This window comes from Lactuca sativa, chromosome 4, assembly GCF_002870075.4.
Source record: "Lactuca sativa cultivar Salinas chromosome 4, Lsat_Salinas_v11, whole genome shotgun sequence".
NCBI classification, from domain to species: domain Eukaryota; kingdom Viridiplantae; phylum Streptophyta; class Magnoliopsida; order Asterales; family Asteraceae; genus Lactuca; species Lactuca sativa.
The window spans coordinates 194,152,333-194,178,911 of NC_056626.2; the positions used below are offsets into that span (position 1 = coordinate 194,152,333).

At 40.0% G+C, this 26,579-nt stretch overlaps 1 protein-coding gene and 1 long non-coding RNA gene across 2 annotated transcripts; one reads left to right on the forward strand and one right to left on the reverse strand.

The window, feature by feature from the left end:
* Positions 1–4,320: 4,320 nt before the first annotated feature.
* On the reverse strand, positions 4,321–6,125 carry LOC122197382 (uncharacterized). The gene is made up of 2 exons (XR_006190771.2): positions 5,030–6,125; positions 4,321–4,557 (listed from the first exon to the last, which is right to left on the reverse strand). It is a non-coding gene; the product is annotated as an uncharacterized LOC122197382 (long non-coding RNA).
* Positions 6,126–6,157: 32 nt separating this feature from the next.
* Positions 6,158–9,828, forward strand: LOC111882101 (calcium-dependent protein kinase 10). Its single transcript, XM_023878467.3, has 7 exons — positions 6,158–6,968; positions 7,498–7,641; positions 7,726–7,878; positions 7,968–8,083; positions 8,450–8,617; positions 8,712–8,942; positions 9,358–9,828. Exons 1-7 carry the CDS (start codon positions 6,311–6,313, stop codon positions 9,529–9,531), a joined length of 1,644 nt encoding a protein of 547 aa, XP_023734235.1. The 5' UTR covers positions 6,158–6,310; the 3' UTR covers positions 9,532–9,828.
* Positions 9,829–26,579: the final 16,751 nt, after the last annotated feature.

Sequence of the window (26,579 nt, forward strand, 5' to 3'; positions counted from 1 at the left end):
GAGAACAAAATATAATTTAAGTAGGGAGAGTTGTAACACTCGTTTTGTAGGATGCATCAGTAGTGATCTCAAGGAGTCAAGGTTTGGTTTTTAAGGATAATTATTTTCCATGACGTGGTGTATGGATATGCACGACGTGGCAAGGTTTCTTCTGATTGCGCCTTTCCAGTAAGCACCACAACATGGCATGTAGTGTTCCACGACATGGTGGTTGTGGTAGCCGAAGCCCATGATCTTTTAGGTTTCTTCCCTATTTAAAGTCTCTAACTTCAAGGTTAGGGCATCCTCTTCAGCCTTCATCCTTCCTAAATGAAACCATAGCCTCCCTTGTAACACCCGGATTCCCAGGTATATTATTTTATTCCTTTATTTTTGAAGGTTGGGAGGGGACTCGGCGAGTTGGTGCTTAGACTCGCTGAGTATGGTCGCGGATTCTTATCTGGGTTCACAGCTGGACTCGGCGAGTTCATGAGTGGACTCGGTGAGTCCATGCTGTTTAATGAAACCCTAATTTCCTGGGTTTGGGACCTATTTAAAGGCCCTTAGGGCCGTCATTTGTGGCTACCAAACCCCAGAGAGAAACCCTAAGAGATCTAGAGCGTTTGTGAGGAAGGAGAGGCCACTTTTGATCATTTTGTTGGTGTGATTGCAAGAAGGAGGTGACCAAGGCAAGAGGAGGCTGAAGGAGGAGCGATTCTGGTGATTTCAGAGTTCAGAGACTTCATCTTGAGGTATTTATTCGGACCTTCTTCAGATTTGTTGTTGACTCTTAGAGTTAGGGTTTTCTAACCCCCTTAGAGAATGGATATGTGGAGCAATTGGTCCCTTCTCGAGTTTATGCTTTGGATCTGGACTCAAAGAGGTCCAGAGACCTTAACCCTTGGAGCTTTATGGGTTATTTTGGGAGCCATGAACTTAGGAGGTTATTTTTGGGGCTAAATCACCCAAGTGAGACCGTCTAGATGCTATATGAGTGTCAAGGTCTGAACTTTACGTGATTATCATGCTTGGGAAGGTCAGATCTATGGATTTAAGGAACAGATCTGACCTCAGGAGGTCAATGGAGTTTGTGCATGGCATGAACTCGCCAAGTCCAAAGATCAGACTCGGCGGGTAGGGTTAGGGTTTCCCGTAAATCACTCAGTGAGTCAGAGGGGGATTAGAGGACTGGAGTTCAAGGCGGAACTCGCCGAGTTGTTCTTGAGACTCGGCGAGTTGAGTCGGGGTGGCCCCGCGATTCATGCCAGGTGTGACTCGTCGAGCAAGGGGAGGAACTCGACGTGCCAAGCGGGACTAAAGAATTAGTGGACACGTGTAGACTCGCCGAGTCGCCCAAGTTCACTCGACGAGTCGAGTCAAAGTTTGACCATTGACTTTTGTTGACTTTTAGGGTTTGGTCAACAATGTGGCCTTTAAGCCAAAAGAGGGGTAAAATGGTCGTTTACTCTTCTGAGGGTGCTAAGAGAGGGTTGAGTATAGTTATATTTATGAGAGTATTTACTTTATGTGATTAGGCGGAGGCTATATCATATTCAGAGATTTACCGAGACATCTGAGGCGAGTCTTCTCACTATACTTTATCTAGTGTGGTAACGGAATTATGTGACAGAGTATTTTAGAGTTATATGCCAGTGTATTTGCATGTTATTATGTGTTGTGATTTATTGTGATATGTGATATGCATGATTCAGAGTTACAGAGTTAGGACCAGTGGGTTCACAGAGTTATGGGACCAAGAGGGTCCCACAGAGATATTCGACTAGAGGGTCAACAGAGTTACAGCCTTGAGTGGCTGATATGTGTTTATGTGGTATTTTGGGGAACTCACTAAGCATTTATGCTTACAGTGTTTTGTGTTATGTGTCTCAAGTACCAGCGATGATCGCGGGAAGGCACCGGCATGATCTGTACACACACCCACACCCGTGGAATTTATTATGATTTGATCTTGGGATTTGTAATGAGATAATGCTGATACAATGTTTTCTTGAAAATGATTATGAATGAGTTGGTTTTAAAAAATGAAAAATTGTCTTAATTTTTACGGTGTTACATCCCCTTTCACCACTTTGAGCCTTCCCTCTCCTCTTTCATCCATTTGTGAGCTTTTGGTGTTGTTTTTGATGCCTTGGAGAAGAAGAAGGTGTTCTTGGTACATGGATTCAACAAACAAGTTCCCTCACCACCTTGGAGCACATATTCTAGACCATTGTAAGTCCTCAAGTTCTAATCTTTTTGTGTCATGAATCTAGAGCTAGGCTTTTATGCTTTGTTTCTCATGTTTGGGGTAGTATGAGTAATTGGATTCCATAAAGTTGGTTTATGTATCCTTGGGGTCTTTTTGAGGTTTGGTGTGGTAGATGTGAAGTTTGGATGAGTTTTGGTTCCTAATATAAGGCTTTGACTTTATTTTCATCATTTTGCCCTAACCAAGTCAAGACATGCATTGGACATGCATGTCCATAAAGTAAAAGTTTTTATGAAGATTATGAACATTTGGAAGTGTTTTGGAAGAGATGAGTGTGTGGCTTAATGGATTAAGGGCTTTATCTATTAAGTGGTTTTTGGACAGTTCCTACGACGTGGCAACCTGCTTACCACGACATTGTGAGTGGATTCTTCGCGACTGTTTGTTGAGGGATTTCCACGTCGTGGCAGGTGCATGGGCATGACGTGGTGATTGTTGTGTTTGACTTTTGGCTGTTAACTTTGACCGTTGACTGTTGACCTTTTGACTAGTTTGACTATTGGTCAAACTTTAAGAGGTGTTAAGCTATAGTCCGAGTTTTAGCTTGTGATTGGGTTAGGAAGTTCGTGTAGCTGATTCTTTGGGAGTTTGAATATTGGATTTCAACTCTTCATTCAGGTCAGTCTTCTCATTGTATTACCTATGTCATGGTGGTGTGCATGATAGACTAGCTGAGTCTTATATGCTTATTGTTGTTATATATGTATATAAGTTGCTAATAACTCTAGGACTGCTGATAGTCTATTGGGTTGTTGATAACCCACGAGGTTGCTGATTACCCATAGGGCTGTTGTGAGCCCATAAGACTATTGATAGTCCCAAGGTTGCTAATAATAAATAAAAGGTGATTATTATATTTTAAAATTGAAAATTTTATTCTGGAATTTAGGATGTTACAATATTTACCCCTTTAGGTGTTCTCCTCATATGACCTCCAAACTCTACGAAACTTTCCAAATAACCATAATAAATACAATTTTGTATACCATTTCAATATCAAAAAATATCTCTAGTTTGTCTGTGGACATAGCTTGATCAAATCGATCAAGTGAACCATGTTAGCCCTCATTGTCTGTGTGTTTTTTTAATCTTCAATAACATAATCATATATATCATTTTCTTTGTATTTTTCAAGTTTGTATCTTAATTTCTGATAGTGTAGTCCTACGATGTCGACGATGGTGGAAGTGAGAGGCGCTGGATTTGGTCGGAGGTAGGAGGAGACCAGAGGATGATCCAGTGAAAGGTGGGTGTGTTTTTTCCGAGGCGTGCGTAGGAGGGAAAAAGAGGGAAATGTTAGTCTTTTTTTATTTAGATACACATTCATTTATGAAACTCTAAGAGGTCTTTAAAAGATTAAGAGGCTTTTATTTATATGTAACCAAACACACTGAATCTGAAAGTTTAAGAGGCTGCCTCTTAATTGCCTCCTAATTTTACAATTAAGAGGCTGCCTCAAGAGCCCCTTAAGTGATTTCAGATCCTGATTTCAAGCTATATTCTATTAGAAGTGCCGAACAATTCATGTATGTCAAACATTTAAATGTTATTTTTTAGCACATGTTATGCGGGAATGTATGGCCTTTGGGTATAATAGTAGTTTTTGTATTGAAGATTTTATCGAAATATTAACATTATGTTGTGTTTGACCAAACTAATTTGAAGACTATAGTTTTAATTTGTATATGAATATTCAACAAAGTAATTTTATGTTTTTAAAACATGTAAAACTACATAAAATGACATCTTTGTAAAATATAAATTTGAAACATAATTTTAAAAAGGAAATTAAGGAGTTGTTTGTTTTTTTCCAGCGAAAATTCATGAAGTCTGCAGACCACCTCTGCAAACCTTTGTAGCAAAAGAGGTGGACCAAATGACTGCAGTCTATAATAAGAAGCGTGTTTGTTTTTTAACATATGCAGACTGCTGCAGTTAACTGAAATTTTAATAAACTAATTTACAAACTGAAAAAAGTTTTTCAATACCGGATTTTTAATAATTCTAGTCATAACATTGAAATAAAATTCATACAACAAAGTATATATTAATGGGCTACTGGACCGATCTACTTTTCAAGAATTTGATTAATTTCATAAATAGGTTGAAAAGGTTCTTATTCACAAAAACGATACCTAAAACATTTGATTACATGAACAATATGATAGGAACTCCTAAACACAACAATGGAATCTTTCAAAGCTAAAACCTTTACTCCTATTCTTCTTGTTCTTGTTCTTTTTCCATGTGTTATTTGTTCATGGGTTTCTCCTGTGGGCTTCCATTGGTTTCTTGATTCTTGTTGGAATCTTGGCCATAAGATTATCAAGCACCATAAGATTGTCAAACATAGAGGAAAATGAAAAAGGCTCTAAATCATGTTATGTATACATGCTGTCAGCAACAATTACATAATAAATTAGAAAATAAAAACAAATTCGATTATTGCAACAACCACATAGAAATCAGAAAAAAAAAAAAAACATACTTTTCAATACAACCTAGGTAGCCTTTAGATTATACACGAAATTCACATACATACCCAACTGCAATTTTAACAAAATAGGAAAAAAAAAATACAACATCGATTTCATGTTCTGATTAGTATCCACATCCCACCACAACACAACTCAAATGATAGTTCGTGAACAATCAATTTCAGGAAAAGATTAATCAGAATCTAGCAATCGATTAATCAGAATCAACAGAGATTAATAAGGAAAATTGATTTTAGAAGGATACAATCAATTTTAAAAGCTGATTCTAGGAAAGGAAACATACTTGTTCATGAGGATGGCGACAACAAAGGGAGGCTGAGACGGCGACGACGAAGGCTGGTCTGCTTACCGACAGTGTTGTGTCGATGTGAGGTAGCGAATCGAAGGTTGAATGGAGAAGGAAGCTGCAAATTGAAGGTTGAATGGAGAAGGTAGGTGCGACGGATTCGATGAGGGGAAACAAGAAAGCAGGGTTTTGTTTTGTTTTGTTTTTTTTTTTTTTTTTTATGTTGGGCCTGTTTTTTTAGGTTTTAGGTCAGAAGTGGTTTAAAGAGACAAAAACAAGTGCATAACACACACACATGTTTTTTTATGTTGAAGACTTTTAAAAAACAAACTGCTGCGAGACGAAAAATGTTGTGTGTGTGCTGCAACGCATAACAATAAATGGTTAGAAGATATTTTTTTACAAAAACAAACAACACCTAAGTTAATTTGCAAAAATATAATTTTGTTTTGTTAAATGCTACTCGAAGTGGATTTAGAATTTCAAGTTTTTTGTTTAAATTAAAAACTATAAGCTCCTATCGTCAAACAATTTCTTTTGAAAATTTTCTTAGAAGCTAAAAACTAAAAACTCTTAAAAAAATGTTTAACTATGACTAAACAAGATTGATATTATAACTATTCCTAAACAATGTATATAATATTTATTTTAAAATGATTTTTAACTTTTTATGTTCAAATTTCAAGGGATAAATGCAACTATATTCTTACATTTATTTTATTATTTCTGTTAGAGATTAGAATATTCTATTTACTTTATAATTCAGGAAAATATATTAATACTGGCCAAACATTTATCCACAGTAAGCAAAAAATAAGTAAATTTATTAATTAAAATTAAAATTACTAAATCTAAAAAAGTTATTCTTATTACCAAAATAAAGATTATAGACAATTAAAAATTTTTATAATCAACAAATCAAGCTTGTAAAATAATTCAATAAAAAATATAGAACTTTCTTTTATGACAGAGGCGTTATACGATACTATAAATTACAAAAATATAAAATAGAAACATGGTTAATATAATAAAATGAATAGAATAATTTTGTAAATTCTATTATTATAATTATTAATAAATATAATAGAACAATATATTTGACTTTAAGCTAAAAGAAAACTTCCTTTTCCTTCCCTTACCCCGCGTCTTTCCTTCGGTCTCATTTTCCATATGCCGTGAAATGCCCGGCTCTTCAAATCTTGATTTTCCGGCGATCATAACTATATTTCCCAACCACCACCACCACCACGACGGTTGCCATTAAAACCTACCACCACCATGGGCAACTGCACCACCTGTCTAAGACCCGATAATCCGAAACCCCAACACTACCAGCCACCTCCGACTCCACCGGGCAAGAAAAAGAACTTCAAACAAAGACCCAATCCATACGCCGAATCTCCGGTACCGATCCGGGTTTTGAATGACTTCGGACAACTCGCCCACCACCGGACCCGAATTTCCGACAAGTACATACTTGGCCGGGAGCTGGGTCGGGGAGAGTTTGGAGTCACGTACCTCTGCACCGATAGAGAAACAAAACAAGCTTTCGCGTGTAAATCAATCTCCAAGAAAAAACTCCGAACCGCCGTCGACGTGGAGGACGTCCGGCGAGAGGTTGCGATTATGTCAACCTTGCCGGAGCACCCAAATATAGTGAAGCTTCGTGCTACATATGAGGATCATGAAGCTGTTCATTTGGTGATGGAGCTGTGCGAGGGTGGAGAGCTGTTTGACAGAATCGTTGCTAGAGGGCATTATAGCGAACGTGCGGCGGCCGGAATCGCGAAGACGGTGGCGGAGGTGGTGAAGATGTGCCATGAACATGGGGTAATTCATCGAGACTTGAAGCCGGAGAACTTTTTGTTTGCTAATAAGAAAGAAAATTCTCCTTTAAAAGCCATCGATTTCGGACTTTCTGTATTCTTCAAGCCAGGTATTTCATATTTGTTCTTAATTACAGTTCCTTTAACTACTTCAATAATCCCAATTTATTTTTTCTGGGTTAGTGTCGAATTATATCAAATCGCATCTTAAGAACCTAAAGTTTCAATCTTTATCAATTGGGTGTTCAAATCTTCAGATCTAACTCCGAGATCTTGATCTCTCCTTAATTCTTTGATTTGATTATATTTATTCCAAAATTCCCAAATCAGAGCCCTAAAAGTTTGATGTGATCAAGTATTTTCGAAAAGGATCTGAATGATGATGGATTAGGTGGTTTTGATTGGTTAGATTCCATTTCGATGTCGTTTTCATATAAAATTAGTCAAAGTAAGAAGACGTAATTTGGGGCAAGACCAAGTCACTGACAAGCTGCTACTTTTTGACCAACAAGTCATGGGTTCGATCCATGGTGCACCCGGATTTTCTGAATCAAAACTTGTGATGAAGACATAGCTTTGGAATATTCTATGGCTTCAGAGTTGACTATTTGACTTTTTGTATACTTCCTTTATTTTCAGGTCAGAAATTTTCAGAAATTGTGGGGAGTCCATACTACATGGCGCCTGAAGTTCTAAGGCGAAATTATGGACCAGAGGTTGATATATGGAGTGCTGGGGTTATTCTTTATATATTGTTATGTGGGGTCCCTCCCTTTTGGGCAGGTATTAATAATACTAAGAACACAAAAATAAGATTCAATTTTGTGATTTGCTAATTTTTGTTGATCGTTTTTCGTTTGATTTTAGAAACGGAACAAGGTGTCGCGTTGTCAATTCTACGAGGTGTTATTGATTTCAAGAGGGAACCGTGGCCTCAAATTTCTGAAAATGCTAAAAGTCTTGTTAAGCAGATGTTAGAACCGGATCCCAAGAAACGGTTAACTTCCCAACAAGTTTTAGGTAAGTTTGTAATGTTTGTTCGTTTGACCGTTTGACCATCAAATTCAAGGTTAACATAACTTTATCTGATGTTTTCTCCTTTCTTGTAGAACATCCATGGATCGTGAACGAGAAGAAAGCTTCAAATGTTCCATTGGGAGATATTGTGAGGACGAGGCTCAAGCAATTCTCCGTGATGAATCGGTTCAAAAAGAAAGCATTGAGGGTAAGCGCACATTGTTCTTGAAGGTTATTTAATGTCAAGGTCCCACATCAGCTAGACTCAGTCTCATCTGTCTCTATATATGTTGGAGAGAGGATCTAAGACTCACAGAGTCGAGTCTAATCTCATCCACATCAGCTAGACACAGTCTCATCTGTCTTTATATATGTTGGAGAGAGGATCTAAGACTCACAGAGTTGAGTCTAATCTCATCCACATCAGCTAGACACAATCTCATTTATCTTTATATATATGTTGGAGAGAGAATCTAAGACTCACAGAGTCAAGTCTAATCTCATCCACATCAGCTAGACACAGTCACATCTGTCTTTATGTGTGACATCTTGTTTTGTTCATTGGATGGTGTAGGTGATTGCAGAACATTTGTCAATCGAAGAAGTCGAAGTTATTAAAGACATGTTTACATTAATGGACTCGGATGGTGATGGTAAAGTTACATTTGATGAACTCCGGGCCGGATTAAAGAAAGTTGGATCCCAATTGGCTGAACCTGAGATCAAATTGCTCATGGACGTGGTATATATTCTTTACCGAATTTGTATATATACGAATAATGTAGTGGAATATTAAGATTTGGTGCTAAAATGTATCTCGTTTTTTCATTTGTAAGGCTGATGTTGATGGCAATGGAGTACTTGAATATGGAGAGTTTGTAGCAGTGACAATTCACTTGCAAAAGATGGAGAATGATGAGCATTTTCGTAGAGCGTTTATGTTTTTTGATAAAGATGGAAGTGGTTTTATCGAGCTTAATGAGCTAGAACAAGTGTTGGCAGATGAGTCGGGTCAAGCAGACATGGACGTACTTAATGAGATCATGAAAGAAGTTGATACGGATAAGGTATGTGTGATAACTTGTCCTACATGGATAGAAAATGTGAATTGTGATGGATTTAAGTTGATGTAGAAATTTTTGGGCTAGTATACTACTTGCATGATTGATTTATAAAAAGTGGAGGAATCCAACATAGTTAGAATTTGAGATTCCATCGCATGGCGTGTTTGGTTGCCAAATGGACGGAATTCGGTTCCCTAGGATTCTTTCAAAGTGATCAATTTTGTTATATTGGTAACCGAAGACGCCATGGAATGGAGTTCGAGATTCCAATTCCTTTAGAATTCACCAACCAAACATGTTCTTAGATTCCAATTCTTTTGATAGATTCCATTCATTCGAAACATTCCACGCAACCAAACACTCCGTAATCTAACATTTTTTTTTTGACTTCTAACGGTTGGTCAAACGTGGTTCTTAGGATGGTCAAATTAGTTACGATGAATTCGTGGCAATGATGAAAGCGGGAACAGATTGGAGGAAGGCATCACGACAATACTCGAGAGAGAGATTCAAGAGCATAAGTGTTAACTTGATGAAGGATGGATCATTGAGACTTGAGGATGGGTTGACCGGTCAATCCGTTATAGTTTGAGTTCATGAAGTCCATACTCCATAATATTCTTTCATTTTGTTTCTGTGGATTGAAAGGGGTTTGCTTATCGGGATTTAGAGGAGTTATTTGCTAAAGGATTGTGGATTCGGCTTTTGTTTTAAGTTGTATATATTTATATATCCCCGTTGTATATTGTAACCAGTGCTTTTGTGTTTTTTCATGGCCAATAGCTTTTTATCTCTGAAGTTTTAACTTTGTTGTGTTTTCAACTTTTTGGCTTTTGTCACAATTGTGTTGATAATGTGAAGTGAAAGGAATTTGTTTGTTTGAATGTTACACTTTGTCTCTAAATGTGAATTGTTGTTTATAGCTTGGTCAAGTAATTATAAAAGTTTTCTGTCTGCTTTTTAGAATGTAACGTATTTTCAATTGTTTGTTTGCGAGCCTTTTGTTATGAAAATTTTCATGTGATAGTCATAGTGATACAAAATTACAAATCCTTGCTAGTGGTTATGGATGGGCTTATGGGTCAGATTTGACTAGCATAGGCCCACCTTCCCTAAGTTGGTTTATTTTACAGTTTGTTATTCAATATTTCAAATAGGGAAGTACCCATGCTTTGGATGGGTCAAGAAGGGTTTTGTTTTATTTTTCAATAGGTCAACATAATGCATTTATATGTAAAACTTGATTACTCTTAAGAGTAGATATTACAAAAATAGGAAAACAACCCTTTTAATGGTCATTTAAACAATTTTGAAGAATAAATTCCAAAACAAATGAAACTATGATGAGTTTTGTTTTGTGCTCTATCTTTTTGTCATGAAGTAAATATAATCGTCCATCCCAGAATCCCATCAATGTTGTTTTCACATAAAAAAGAAGCTTCCCAACAACCGGTCATTTCTGTAAATACAAAATTTCACAAAGCCAAAACAACAAATTAAGATTCAATTGAGGTTATAATGTGATAATTAAATATCTAAATTCTAAATATTTAAAAAAAAAAAGATAGGTTACTAATGTATCCAACATAAATTTGAAAATTTCATTATTATGGATCAATTTCTTGTTTATGGGATACTTATCTGTAGTGCCACCAGCACTAACGGTGAAATTGTTGACAACTGTCCATGCAAACTATTTATGGGAATTAGGATTTGGCATAGGAGGCAAAATATTCCTCTTCATTTCATCATTATACTAAGCGCAAATATTAAATTCTCTTTATCGTCTCATCATCTAACATGTATAAAAACATATCAATATTTACCTAATGATCATTTAGTAATTTCTATAGTTATTTAGATAATATTTTACAATTTATTTATTTAAGTGATGCTATTATCTCTTTTCAATAATTAGCAATTGCTTCAATTAAGTACCGTATTATTTCCTAGTTGAGTAGTTCGCTATGAGTAGGGTCGTACAATTGGGGGAGCGGGAGATGGTTGTTGCATGTGAATACTTTCAAGTGCTTTGGATTGTTGTTGACATCATTTGGGCTCTGTGTGGTATCTTGAGTTTAGTTTGGATGCGGTGGTTATACAAAGGGGTTGGAAGGTTCATATGGGTTGTGTTAGTGCAGTTAGTATTTTAATTGAGTCGGATTTCGATATCGAAATCTAATTTAAGTGGGGGAGAGTTGTAACACCTACTTTTGAATGCTTCTTTTATCAGGATAACGGGTCGTAATTGGATTGTGTAAAGGTCTTGGACTTCAAGGGACTAGAGCTTAGACTCTATCGGATGATGATAATTCTTTGTTAAGTGTTTAAAACTCTCGAATTACATTTTAGAGAAAAGTGTAATATGGGAAAAGTTATATATTGGGATTCTAGCATGGATTACGATTTTACTGACACGTGTTAAGCCAAAGGTAACTAGATAGGACTATTAGGCTCGTCGATACCTTTTGTGCATATAAAGAATGCCAAAAACTAAGTTGAAACAAAGAAGTTATGGTTATTTGAAGTTGAAGTGGAAATTGGGGGTTTTGTCCTACGCAAGGCATAGGAAAGTTATGCATGGTGTAGCCTCTACATATGGCGTAACTAAAAGTTATGTAGGGCATAAATGTTGAATTGTTGGATGTGGGTTTAATGAACTATGCATGGTGTAATTTATGGTACGTAGGGCATAATCACCGCAAAGTAAAACCCCAATTCTTTTGTTTTGAGCCCTATTTAAGGGCTATAATTTATAGGAAGCCCTTTCATAACCAAACCCCATCACCTAAGATCATTTCTTTAGAAACCTTAGCCTCCTCTTACTTGTTTTTGACCCTTGACATCATTTGTGAGCTTATTAATTGGAAGGTTGAATCTTGAAGACCAAGGTGGTGGCAAAGTGTATAGAAGAAGGATTCAAGTATAGATCCAACAAGGTTACATCATTCCTAAACCATTATGAGTAAAAAAGCTTCTAACTTGCTCATTGGTTTCATCGATCAAGTTATTTTTCATAATTGCCACTTTTTGGTCCCTTGAACTTGTGTTTTGGGAGTTGGAAAAACTCCAAAACCTTTTGAGCTATATGGAATACTCTTGGGATTTATTGGACTTGGAAAGTTGGGTTCTGGTTCTTGTTCATTAAGCCATGCAAGTCGTGTTAGCATTTTTGGTCATTTTAGTGCATAAAGTTTAGATCTTAAAAGTTTGTGGCCTTGTTATGGATAAAGTTGGAAACTTTATCCATCTAAATATAATATCGATTTAGATCTAAAGGCTGGAGACTTGGAGTTAATGAATTAAGTTGGGAATGAAGCATTTTTGGTCCTGTTGAGACTTAAAGACTAGATCTTGGTTGTTTGGACCATCCTAATGGATAAAGTTGAAAATATTATCCATTATAGAGTTATTAGGAACCTAATATTTGGATGGTTAACTTTTTGTATTAAGCACTTAATGGGAAAAGTTGGAAAACATCTTATTACATGGGCTGTAATTTTTGCTACGCAACGCATAGCCGCATTTCCGCTCGTAATTGCCATCTTGGGCTCTACGCTAGCCGTAGAGCCGGTACGCTGGGGTACTCGGGCTGGATGTTGACTTTTGACTTTGACCAAGTTTGACCTTAGGTCATTTGGGGTATTTTGAGTAGTAGATTGAGGGTTGGTCCATGTTTGTTGTATAGGGCTCAAACCATTAAGTTTGAACCTTTGGAGTCCCTAATAGCTTTCTGGAAAGTTGGGGTTGAAGACTTAATGGTTAAGGGCTCAAAACATTAAGTGGTTGCCTCAGACTACGGTCACGCCGTGACATAGAGGATGTTACCACGTAACAATGGAGGGTTCCATGACTATTTTGTCCTATTGTGCTCATGATGTGACCAGAGAAGGTTCATATCGTGATGCTTATTAAATGGGTTGTCCATGACCGAGTTGGCTGAGTTGGATCGAGACAAGTTAGAATCGGGTTGAGTGTGTTCTGATGACGTGACCAAGGGCTGGTCACGTCGTGAGGCTCATTGGTTGATATTATTGGTTATTGACTTTGACTTTGACCGTTAACTTTTGGTCAATATTGCTTGTTCTAGTGTGTAGACTAAGTTTGATCTTATATATTTTTTATTAGAGTGTTGTAACATATTTTACGGGGTTTTGAGTTGTGGTTTAGCTGATTATGTGAGACATGTGAGGTTTTGCACTATACTGTGTAGCATGCTAGTTGTCTTTGTGACTCTCCCATGTGTATATTGGGATGGGCCCTTTGATGTATTGGGTTGGGCAATTTGCATGTTGGGCTTGGCCGGGGATATTTAGGGCTAGGCCCATTTGTATGTCAGGCTAGACCCTTTGTAAGGTATGTGGTATTTTGAGGGACTCACTAAGCTTTATGCTTACGGTTTGTGGTTTAAACATTTTTTAGGTACTTCCAGTTCCAAAGGGATAAGCCCGACTTGAGTGCATAACATCCCCTGATCGCTTTTCCACACCGATTTTTATTATATTACTCAGATGTTTGAAAAATACATTTTAATCTAATTGGTTTTTAAACAAATGGTTGTACGATTTTGATGTTTTAAAAATAAAAATTTTATTACTATTTTTTGGACGTTACAAGTTGGTATCAGAGCCTTAGTTTGAGGGATTTGGGCACATTTTTTGTTATGTATGAACTCTAAGTGAGGATCAATAAAATATTTTAAAGAAAATTATTTTTTTTTTCTAAAAATGTTTTTTTATAAACAAAGGGGTGTGATGCATGCAAGTAGTCGAGCTCAAGTAAGTGATTTTTCCAAAATACCGTCGCATGAATTTTATGTTTTAGTATGCTGTTATATGAATTGCATCCTAGTATACGACTAACGATCTACTCAAGGATGCATGAAATAATCCTTATTAGGAGAGATGCCTTTATATGCATGTTATGTGGTTAGGTGCTTTAGAGTTTATGCTGATACTGGAAATTATTTGATGAATACACTAAGGTGGTACATAGTTAAGACTAAATGACCTTAGAATGTTTGATTCAATCGTATTGATTGTTTTTGTTTGATAAAGGCTTTATGGTAGAGAAATTTATTCGAACGTCTATCTTATTGAAATTATGTACGATCTGCATTCATTAGGTGATTGTAGGTGTCATCAGCAACCCGTTCGGCACGCATGGAGAGTGGAATCCTAGGAGAGACTAGGAAGTATCTTTAGTATGTTGTGTGCATTGTCTAGCGAAGTAGCCCGTGTGAGGTAGTCATAGGGGAGTGGCTTAGGAAATTTTGGATGATTATTAAGGAAAGCACAAATATGTATGGAAGGTAGTATGGTCTCATACTACTGAAAGCAAAGGATCCGTACTCGAATGAATGAAAATCACGAAGATTTTAAGAAGCTTGTAGTGTGAGGAGTTCATGAGAATGTTTTAACCCTTCTGTTGCTTTTTTAGAATGGTGATGGCGAATCATCATGAAGGTGGTTCTGGTTCTGGGTCTGATTCAAGCTCTGATACTAGACATAGTGATGATGAGCTTCATATGTTTATCATGTCAGTGATTTTTGTAACGCCGTAAAATTTCAAACAAATTTTCACATTTTGAAAATGATTCGATTCACAATATTATAAAACACATTGTTCTTAAATTCCACATAAATCAAATCCCAAGATCATAACATATCAATAAAACTCCGCTCGCGTGTGTGTACTGATCATGCCGACGCCTTCCCGCGATCCTCACTAGTACCTGAAACACATAACACCAAACACTGTAAGCACGAAGCTTAGTGAATTCCCCTACCACACATAACACTTAAATAGCCACTCGAGGCTATAACTCTGCGGGCCCTTGGGTCCTAACTCTGTGGACCCTCTGGTCCTAGCTCTGTGAACCTTCCGGTTCTAACTCTGACATAATCTGATATACACACGGTATAAATCACATAGAAATAATGCAGTGCAACACATCACATAAATAGCATACAATAACTCTGTCACATACTCTAAGTACCACTCAAGGTAAAGTATAGTGAGAAGACTCACCTCGGATGTCTCGGTAATATCTCGCTCACGTAACACTGATCTAGCCTCTACCTAAACACATAAACGATCATCTCAATGAATAACAGCATCTCTAGGCTAGACTAAATCCTCACTCATCCTCTAAGAAGGCTAAAAGACCATTTTACCCTTCAAACAGTTCACAAGGCCAATTGTTGACTATACCCTAAAAGTCAACAAAAGTCAATGGTCAACCCTTTGACCAGACTCGCCGAGTGCACAATTGTGACTCGGCGAGTTCAGTCATGAACTCAAGTCCTCAAAATCCCCAATGACTCAGGATTCATGGGGGAAAACTATCCTACTCGCCGAGTCTGTTCTTGGACTCGGCGAGTTCATGCCATGCTCAAACTCAAATAACCTCCTAAGGTCAGATCCGTTCCTCTAACCTATAGATCTGGCCTCCTTAAACAATATAAACACGTAAAGTCTGGATCTTGATGCACATGCAAAGACCTAATGGCTCTATTTGAAGAAATGGCCTCAAAATGCCACCCCAAGCTCATAACTCCCAATGACACCCATAAAGATCAAGGAGTTAAGGTCTCTGGACCTCTTTGGATCCAGATCCAAAGTCTCAACACAAGAAGGGACCAATTGCTCCACAATCCATACTCTAAAGGGGCTAGAAACCCTAACTCTCAAAGATTAACACCAAAACTGAAGAAGGATCGTATATATACCTCAATATGAAGTCCCTATACTCTAAAATGCATAGAATAGCACCCTCTTCAGTTCCCTCTTGCCTTGGCCACCTTCTTCTTGCAAAAACACCCACACAAGGATCAAAAATGGCCCCTTCTTCCTCACAAATGCTCTAGATCTCTTAGGGTTTCACTTAGGGGTCTGGTAGCCGCAAATGGTGGCTATAAGCCCCAATAGGTCCCAAACCCCAGGAATTAGGGTTTCATTAAACAGCACGGACTCGCCGAGTCCACTAGTCGACTCGCCAAGTCCGGTCATTAACCCGGATAGATTTCGCGATCCTACTCGGCGAGTCTAAGCGTCAACTTGCCGACTCCCTCCAGAATCTCCAAAATAAATGAATAATAATGTACCTAAGAATTCGGATGTTACAATTCTCCCCCACTAGAATCAGACTTCGTCCTCGAAGTCTTACTCCACAAACAATTATGGATACTGCTCACGCATCTGTCGCTCCGACTCCCAAGTCAGCTCGGACCCCTTCTGATGTTGCCACTGGACCTGCACCAGGGGCACTTCCTTGCTCCTCAGAACTTTGATCTTCCGATCCATAATCGCAACCGGTCTCTCAACGTAGTTCAGGCTCGTATCCACCTGAATATCCTATAATGGTACCACTGCCGAATCGTCGGCTATAAACTTCCTCGGCTGCGATACGTGAAAGGTGTCATGAATCTGGCCCAACTCTGCAGGTAGCTCCAACTGGTAGGCTACCCTGCCTACTCTCGAAATCACTTGGAATGGACCAATATATCAGGGTCCCAGCTTGCCCCACTTCCTGAACCGGATCACTCCTTTCCAAGGAGATACCTTCAGGAGTACGAAGTCACTGACCTGGAACTTGAGCTCTGACCGTCGTCTATCCGCATAACTCTTTTGACGGCTCTGGGCTGTCAGTAACCTCTGTCTGACCTGCTGAATCTGCTCGGTCTTCTGAAGCACAATCTCTGTACTGCCCATCAGACGTTGCGCTACCTCTCCCCAGCAAATAGGAGTTCGACACCTCCTCCCATACAACAACTCAAAGGGCGGCATACCAATGCTCGAATGATGGGTGTTGTTATAGGAAACTTAGCCAAGGGTAAGTACGTGTCCCAACTCCCTCCGAAGTCCAACACACATGCCCGAAACATGTCCTTGAGCGTCTGAATCGTCCGCTCGCTCTGTCCGTCAGTCTGTAGGTGGTAGGCGGTACTAAAATGCAACCTTGTGCCCAACTCCTCATGGAATTTTTTCCAGAGTCTGGAAGTGAAAGGTACATATCGATCTAAGACAATCGAGATCGGTACTATGTGCCGCGATACCACCTCCCTCATGTACAACTGATGGCAAGGAAGTGAGCGCTCTTCGTCAACCTGTCCACAATCACCCAAATTGCATCGACACCCCTAGCAGTCCTCGACAATTTGGTGATAAAATCCATGGTAATCTGTTCCCACTTTGACTCGGGAATCTCTAACGGCTGCATCTTACCGTGCGGACGCTGGTGCTCGGCCTTAACCTTGCGACAAGTCAAGCACCTCCCTACGAACCATGCGACATCTCTCTTCATACAGGGCCACCAATACTCCTTCTTCAAGTCCAAATACATCTTAGTAGCCCTGGGATGGATCAAGAACTTCAATCGATGCGCCTCCTCCATCAAAATGGTACGCGTTCCTCCCACAAACGGTACCCAAATCCGACCCTGAAATGTTATAAGCCCTCGGCTGTCGGTAACGAACTCTGATACCTGCCCAATAACCCGCTCACTCTTACGGTTTTATGGTCTCACGGCGTCAGACTGGGCCCCACGAATGGTGTCTAACACCGAAGTCATCACTGTCAATCTCAAACAAACATCTCATATTGGGGCGCTCTCTGCCCTACGACTTAGGGCATCGGCTACAACATTAGCCTTGCCCGGATGGTACAGGATCTCGTAGTCATAATCCTTTACCACATCCAACCACCTTCTTTGTCGCATATTCAGGTTGGGATGATCCATCAAGTACTTCAAACTCTTGTGGTCCGTGTATATAGTACACCGAACCGCATATAAATAGTGACGCCAGATCTTGAGGGCGAACACTACAGCCCCCAACTCTAGATCGTGGGTGGGATACCTCATCTCATGAGGTTTCAGCTGCCTCGATGCGTATGCGATCACATGCCCTCTCTACATCAGCACCGCACCCAATCCCGATACCGACACGTCACAATATACCACAAAATCCTCCATCCCCTCCGGAAGGGCTAACACCGGAGCTTCGCATAATCTCTGGCGAAGAGTCTCAAATGCGGTCTGCTGCTCCGGACCCCATGAAAAAGCAACACCCTTCCGGGTCAACCTGGTGAGAAGCACAACAATCTTGGAGAAATCCCTGATGAATCTCCGATAATAACCAGCCAACCCTAGGAAACTCTTAATCTCGGTAGGTGACCTCGGCACCTCCCAACTCATCACTGCCTAAATCTTGGCCGGATCGACCAATATCCCATTCTGGTTAACGAGGTGTCCTAGGAACTGAACCTCTCGTAACCAGAAATCGCACTTGGAGAATTTGGCATAAAGCCTCTCCGATCTCAGAACTCCGAGGATCTCCCTCAAATGCTCCTCATGCTGCCCCCTGGATTTGAGTACACCAATATGTCGTCAATGAACATGATCACCGAACGATTCAACATCGGCCTGCATACTCTGGTCATGAGATCCATGAATGCGGCTGGTGCATTGGTGAGCCCAAAAAGGCATCACCACGAACTCGTAATGCCCATAACGAGTCCTGAATGCCGTCTTCTGAATATCCTCATCTCGCATTCTCACCTGATGATATCCAGACGTCAAATCGATCTTGGAGAACCAAGACGCTCCATGTAACTGGTCGAACAAATCGTCGATCCTCGGCAAGGGGTAACGGTTCTTGACCGTCAACTTGTTCAACTCCTAATAGTCAATACACATCCTGTGTGAACCATCCTTTTTCTTGAAAAAAAGGATCGGGGCTCCCCACTACGAGCTGCTCGGCCGTATAAACCCCTTCCCCAGTAGCTCCTGAAGCTGCGAGGATAACTCCTGCATCTTTGGAGGCGCAAGGCGATAGGGCGCCTTGGCGATAGGTGCTTCCCCCAGAATCAAATCAATGCGGAACTCTACCTGCCTCTCGGGAGGCACACCTGGTAACTCCTCGGGGAAAACATCCGGGAACTCGCGCACTATCGGTACCTCCTCGATTGACCTCGGTCTCTCTGAATCAACCCTCGCATCCATCACGTAAGCCACAAACCCACTACAGCCCCGCCGTAGACTCTACCTCGCTCTAGCAGCTGAACAAAACGCTGAACAAGTACGGGTACCCTCGCCATACACCGTAAGAACTCCCCCACTAGGGTCTCGTATGGTCACTAGCTGTCGCTCGCAGTCAATAACCGCTCCGAATCGGCTCAGCCAATCCATGCCCACAATAACACAGACGTCCCCCATCGTAATCGGGACCAAATCAATAGGAAACGCAATGCCGAAGATCTTGAGTACACATCCTCGAATCACCTCAGTGGCATACACCGCTCTCTCTTCAGCTATGGAAACTCTCAAAGGTTAACTCAACGCCTCTCGACTAATACTGATGTGCTGACTAAAGGCTAAAGATACAAAAGACCGACTCGCACCCGAGACAAACAACACCAAAGTAGGCACAGAACATACAAGAAATGTACCTACGCATATCATAATATAAGCATAACATCATAAACTCAAAATAAACATGAGAAAGAATACATACCAGCCACAACATCGGGCGCAGCACGAACCTCCTCCGCGGTCAACTGGAAGGCTCTCCCTCGTGCCTTCGGTGCCTCGACCTTCACCGACCGGCTCTCTGTAGCTCTGATAGCAGTAGGGGTACATCCCTGAGATGCTCCCTCTACCGACCCTTGCGATTGCGGACACTCTGCCTTCCGGTGTCTGGTCTGGTTGCAGTTGAAACATACTGCAAACCCCTTGGGGAAATCCTTGGCCATATGCCTCTCCTTGCCACATTTGTAGCAAGACCCTGCTCTGCACACCCCGTCATGACTCTTGCCGCACTTGCCACAAGTGCGACATTCTTATTCCCTGTCCTCGAATGGACAGGCTTGGCCCGCTTGACTGCCGGCTGGGACTGTGCCGGTCGCCTGTCCCTCCCCTGAGACTCCGCCTCCTCCCTAGCCTGAGTCTCCAGCTCTATCTCCCTCTTCTAAGCATTTTCCTGAAGCTCGATAAATGTCTGGTACGAGGAGTTCGCCACGAACTCCCATATATCCCTCCTCAAAATACACAGATATCGACTCATACGTGCCTACTCGGAAGACACGTGCTTCGGACAGAACATCGCCCTCTCGTGGAACATCTTGGTGATCACTATAACAGACTCAGTACCCTGCTTGAGGGTCAGAAACTCCTGTGCCAAACGCTCGCTCTCCACCGGGGGAACGTACTAATCACAGAACATAGCGGTGAACCTCTCCCAGGTCACCGCAGCAAGCTCAACAGGCGAATAGTGCGTCGTCACAAACTTCCACCAGTCCTTCGCTCCCAAGTGAAGCTGGTTCAGCGCAAACCGAACCCTCAAATGCTCTGGACATGAGCATGTGAAGAAAAACCCCTCAATGTCTGAAATCCACCTCATCGCTGCGATCGGATCCTGCGTCCCATCAAACTCTGGTGGTTTTGTGTTGCTGAACTCCCGGAACAACAACGCATCACCACCTTGTGGTCTAGCCGCAGCTACAGCTGCAGTGGCTGCAGCAACAATAGCCACTGAAAGAGCAGCATATCTCTTATCAAAAGTCTCTATCAACGTGGTCTTGATAGACCCAAACATCTCTGGTATCTCTGCCCTGATGGCCGTAGCCACCTCCTCGTGAATGATCCTACAAATCTCCTCATCACTAGCACCACTGCTCTCTGGTGTAAGGCATTTCCTGACCATGATGTCTCTAAAATACAACATAAGAAAATATCAGGGACTCGTTCGAGTATACTCGCACTCGATAACTCTACCCTACTTGATCTATGATGCTCCATGGATTCTTACTTAGACTGTGCACCGCTCCAGTGTCTTCAGTAGTACGGGCCTAATAATACTGTCCACACTGCATCAGCATACATCCCATGTCCTCCTCCAAGGATCCCAGATTCCAAGTACTCTACTCTCACTAAGCATAGTCTACTCTCCAGCAGATCTCTCATAAGCCTCTCGCTGCTATCTACCTCCTCTCAAGCATTTCCTAGCAGCAACCCCTAGGCTAAGGCACCACAAATCAGGCCACTCTAGTACTAATAGAATACCTAGCCTGCTCTAGCATGCAAAACATATCATATCGTCTCATAAACATATAACATAAGGGTATTTTGGGAAATCACCGTTCGGGTGTTGGCTGATCGTACACACGGCTCTGCTCTGATCTTTTCAAATTCTTTTACTCTTTTAGAAAAATTTGTTTTGCTTTTTTGAAAAATATCTCTGAAATCCTCAGTTTGAGTTCAGATACGCCCGAAGGTGTACCCAAATCCCTCAAACCAAGGCTCTGATACCAACTTGTAACGCCGTAAAATTTCAAACAAATTTTCACATTTTTAAAACAATTCGATTCACAATATTATAAAAAACATTCTTCTTATATTCCACATAAATCAAATCCCAATATCATAACATATCAATAAAACTTCGCGCGCGTGTGTGTACAAATCATGTCGGCGCCTTCTCGCGATCCTCACTAGTACTTGAAACACATAACACCAAACACTATAAGCACGAAGCTTAGTGAGTTCCCCAAAATACCACACATAACACATAAATAGCCACTCGAGGCTATAACTCTGCGGTTCCTTGGGCTCTAACTCTGTGGACCCTCTGGTCCTAGCTATGTGAACCTTCCGGTTCAAACTCTAACATACTCTGATATACACACGACATAAATCACATAGAAATAATGCAGTGCAACATAAATAGCATACAATAACTCCGTCACATACTCTAAGTACCACTCAAGGTAAAGTATACTGAGAAGACTCACCTCGGATGTCTCAGTAATATCTCACTCGCGTAAGACTGATCTAGCCTCTGCCTAAACACATAAATGATCATCTCAATTAATAAAGGCATCTTTAGGCTAGACTAAATCCTCACTCGTCCTCTAAGAAGGCTAAAAGACCATTTTACCCTTCAAACAGTTCATAAGGCCAATTGTTGACTATACCCTAAAAGTCAACAAAAGTCAACGGTCAACCCTTTGACCAGACTCGCCGAGTGCACAATTGTGACTCGGCGAGTTCAGTCATGAACTCAAGTCCTCAAAATCCCCAATGACTCAGCGAGTCACTTCCCCAACTCAGCGAGTCACCAACTGTGTGATTCATGGGGGAAACCTATCCTACTCGCCGAGTCTGTTCTTGGACTAGTCGAGTTCATGCCATGCTCAAACTCAAATAACTTCCTAAGGTCAGATCCGTTCCTCTAACCCATAGATCTGGCCTCCTTAAGCAATATAAACACGTAAAGTCTGGATCTTGATGCACATGCAAAGACCTAATGGCTCTATTTGAAGAAATGGCCTCAAAATGCCACCCCAAGCTCATAACTCCTAATGACACCCATAAAGATCAAGGAGTTAAGGTCTCTGGACCTCTTTGGATCCAGATCCAAAGTCTCAACACAAGAAGGGACCAATTGCTCCATAATCCATACTCTAAAGGGGCTAAAAACCCTAACTCTCAAAGATTAACACCAAAACTGAAGAAGGATCGTATATATACCTCAATATGAAGTCCCTAGACTCTGAAATCCACAGAATAGCACCCTCTTCAGTTCCCTCTTGCCTTGGCCACCTTCTTCTTGCAAAAACACCCACACAAGGATCAAAAATGGCCTCTTCTTCCTCACAAATGCTCTAGATGTCTTAGGGTGTGACAACCGTCAATTCTCGGTAAAGTCAAAGTCAACTAAAGTCAATAAGTGAAACCTGTCAACTCACTTAACCCTTGTGTACTAGGGTTTTCATTGTGTTTCTTATTAAAAAACTTGCATTCTTAATGCAAAGTATCACTTAGAGTTTTCACGTATTCGGAAACTCTAAACCCTAATTAGGGCAAGTGATGAAACTACTCGACAAAACATTATTCCTTAACCCTCGAGGGCATATGACAGTCATAACAAGAGTTAACAAGGTTTACGAACCTTAAAATACGAAGCCAAACACTCAAAAAGGTCACAAAAGAAATCTCTCCCAAATCTATCCAAGTATGTGAAATCTCTCCCAAATCTCTCTCTGAATGAGAAATATCTCCAAGTGTGTGAAATCTCTCCCAATACTCTTCAAGTATCTGAAATCTCTCCCAAATCTCACCAAGTATGTGAAATCTCTCCCAAATCTCTCTCTTAATGAGAAATCTCTCCAAGTGTGTGAAATCTCTCCCAAATCTCTCCAAGTATGTGAAATCTATCCCAAATCTCTCCAAGTATGTGAAATCTCTCCCAAATCTCTCTTTAAATGAGAAATCTCTCCAAGTGTGTGAAATCTCTCCCAAACCTCTATCTGAATGAGAAATCTCTCCTAGTATGTGAAATCTCTCCCAAATCTCTCTCTAAATGAGAAATCTCTCAAAGTGCGTGAAATCTCTCCCAAATCTCTCCAAGTATGTGAAATCTCTCCCAAATCTCTCTCTGAATAAGAAATCTCTCCAAGTGTGTGAAATCTCTCCCAAATCTCTCTCAAAAGTTCCTTTAACTTTTTATAGTCTTTCGGGTCATTCCGACCTTTAACCGGGTTAAAAACCGCTCAAAACGGGGTAAAAACGGGTAAGATACCCTTAAGGACCCGAAACCCCTCCTATAGGGCCGAACCCTCTCGGACCCGAAACCCCTCTCAGGGACCGAACTGTTGAGAACCGTACCCGAAGCTGCTGAACTAAAACCACAAGGACCGAACCCGAAGGTCCCTTCGGACCGAACCTTCTCTCGGTCTATTTCGCTCCTCGCCCAGGTTCGCTCCTGACACTTCGCCTTCGCTCCCCTTCGGTCCTAGCCCCACAAGCCACTTCGGTCCCCACCTCCTTAGGACCGAAACATTCCACCTTCGGTTCCCCAATGCGAGAAGCCTCGCAGGTTCACCATTTTCACCCGGTTGACGACTAGTTTTGCGTTTTATGTCCGTTTTTAATTATTTTAACACGGGGTTTTCACCCAAAATCATATTTTAATATATAGAACACCTTATTTCCCAATTAATCATGTTTTTAGGGTATAATCCTTATCCAAGAAGAGTGGGTGGGATATTATTGGTGGAGTGTTGACTTTGCTTTAATCTATGACACAAACAACCTCCATACCCACTCCATGTCACTATTCACCATCAGCCCATACCTAGTCACTTCATTGTACTTTTCCCATCTTTTTCCAACCACATAATTGGTGAAAGGCTAGAAAACTCTCCTCTCTCCTGACACTTCTCTCATTTTCTCATTCTTCCACCAAAGATCAAACATATTTTCTCTCTCACTTCCTCTCTCTAAAAATTCGAGATTCAAGGGCTGATCTTAGATTTTTCCTCCATATTTGGTAAGTAGCTTCCTTCTACACTTAGATATTCTACTATCCTTCATCCAAATCATAGATTGCTTACACAAATATCGTCATATTTGTTGTTAGCTCCTCAAATCTTCAAGCATCTCCCAAGTGTTCTTGAGTTGAACACTTCTTTTCTCCATCATCCATCTACTGAAATCACTCAAGGTGAGTTCATACCCCTACTTTTTCATGTTTTCTTAAGTTTTAAGGGGGGGGGGGGGAATACAAGTTAAAACAACAAGAACACAACCAAACTCATTCAACAGCCTTCATCAGAAAAGTTCATCTCCATTCACGGACTGTTTTGGTCAGCTTAAACATTTTAGTTTTCAAAACTGTATTACGTGCAAATAGTTCAGGTTCATACCTTTAAAATGACTTCTTGCACATCACCATACGATTTTTCTACGATTTATGGTGATTTTTACAAAACTATCTGTCATTTCAGAAACAAATCCGGACAAATCTGTGAAGATGAACATTTTAACACAAGTTAAAGACTTCTAAAACTCATAATAAAAATGATGAACAAACTAGACACATTTTGTGAACACTCAAAATTTACGGATTCAGTTTTGGACCTGTTATGAATTTTATATGAATTTTCTAAGAACAATAATAGAAAATGTTAACAAGCAGAAAAATGCTATCAATTTCATTTCACCTTGTAACATGTCGAGCAAGGTGTATATCTTTATGTGAATATATGTTATTGCAAATAAATGACATTTTGTATTAGTGGATAGACATGCATCAGTTAATAAATGGTTTTTGATATATATATATATATATATATATATATATATATATATATATATATATATATATATATATATATATATATATATATATATATATATATATAGAATATAAAAGATAACAAATTGTTATAATCAACGTACATCCATTACATACAAACATTTGAATAAACTATGTTAAGTATAGTTTGCGTACATTACCTCTACTACCCTTGTTTTGATAAACTATAATAGGTATAGTTTATGATACTTTACATAACACACTCATACAAAAAGGGTACATTTATACAAATGGGAGTTTCATTACGATAATACACCACAAACAAACATTTTGATAAGCTATAATAGGTATAGTTTATATTCATTTACATTACAAAAGGTTTTCTTCACTTAAACTGTCTTATCAAACCGTTTTCAAATCATTTTACAAACTGACATCAAGTCATCTTTTCTTTGTTATTAAACTTTTCAAAGGTTTTCACAAAACTTCTTTTATACTTTTATATTGTTAAATACATGCCTACATATGTATGGTTATATAAGTAATGCTTAAAGGACTTAGAACTGCTAGCTCACCTTAATTCCTTTTCCTTGTTGGGATGTGGTTTGATGGGTATCGGTTATCCGCCCGAAGCTCATCTAAATATCAGTTATATATATCATGTATACATATGTAGTCATAAAAGTTCGATCAGTCAATTCAGTACCTTTGGGTAGCAAAGGTATACTTCCAATTATACTCGTACATTACTAGTAACTATAATAGGTATAGTTAAGAGATACTACTTGCCATTCCTAGTACAAGGAATCACACCATAGTCATTTCATTCATGAGTCTATACAAAAACATGTTGTTTGTAGAGATACTATTGCATGGATACTTGTACATAGATACGATTACATAGATTCTATATGCTTAGATAATATTACATATTGTATGAGTAGACTCTATTATATACACTACAGGACTTACCATCCCACACCCAAGGATGTCAACTACAGTAGGGAAAATGCACATCGGAAGATGGTTACGGTTGTACTGTTCTGCGAGTTTCCACACCGTGAATATCCTAGTACCCATGGATACCATTACCCTTACTGTGTGTCACAATCACATAGTTATGGGTGTACTGTTCGGCGAGTTTCCACGCCGTGAATATCCTAGTACCCAAGGATACCATTACCCTTACTGTGTGTCACAATCACATAGTTACGGGTGTATTGTTCGACGAGTTTCCACGCCGTGAATATCCTAGTACCCAAGGATACCATTACCCTTACTGTGTGTCACAATCATATAGTTATGAGTGTACTGTTCGGTGAGTTTCCACGCCTTGAATATCCTAGTACCCAAGGATACCATTACCCTTACTGTGTGTCACAATCACATAGTTACGGGTGTACTGTTCGGCGAGTTTCCATGCCGTGAATATCCTAGTACCCAAGGATACCATTACCCTTACTGTGTGTCACAATCACATAGTTACGGGTGTACTGTTCGGCGAGTTTCCATGCCGTGAATATCCTAGTACCCAAGGATACCA

Coding starts and splice junctions, on each gene's coding strand:
- LOC111882101 (XM_023878467.3), top strand. CDS start 6,311: ATGGGCAACTGCACCACCTGTCTAAGACCCGATAATCCGAAACCCCAA. Junction 7,642..7,725: donor GGTCCCTCCCTTTTGGGCAG/GTATTAATAATA, acceptor GTTTGATTTTAG/AAACGGAACAAGGTGTCGCG. Junction 8,943..9,357: donor AAGAAGTTGATACGGATAAG/GTATGTGTGATA, acceptor CGTGGTTCTTAG/GATGGTCAAATTAGTTACGA.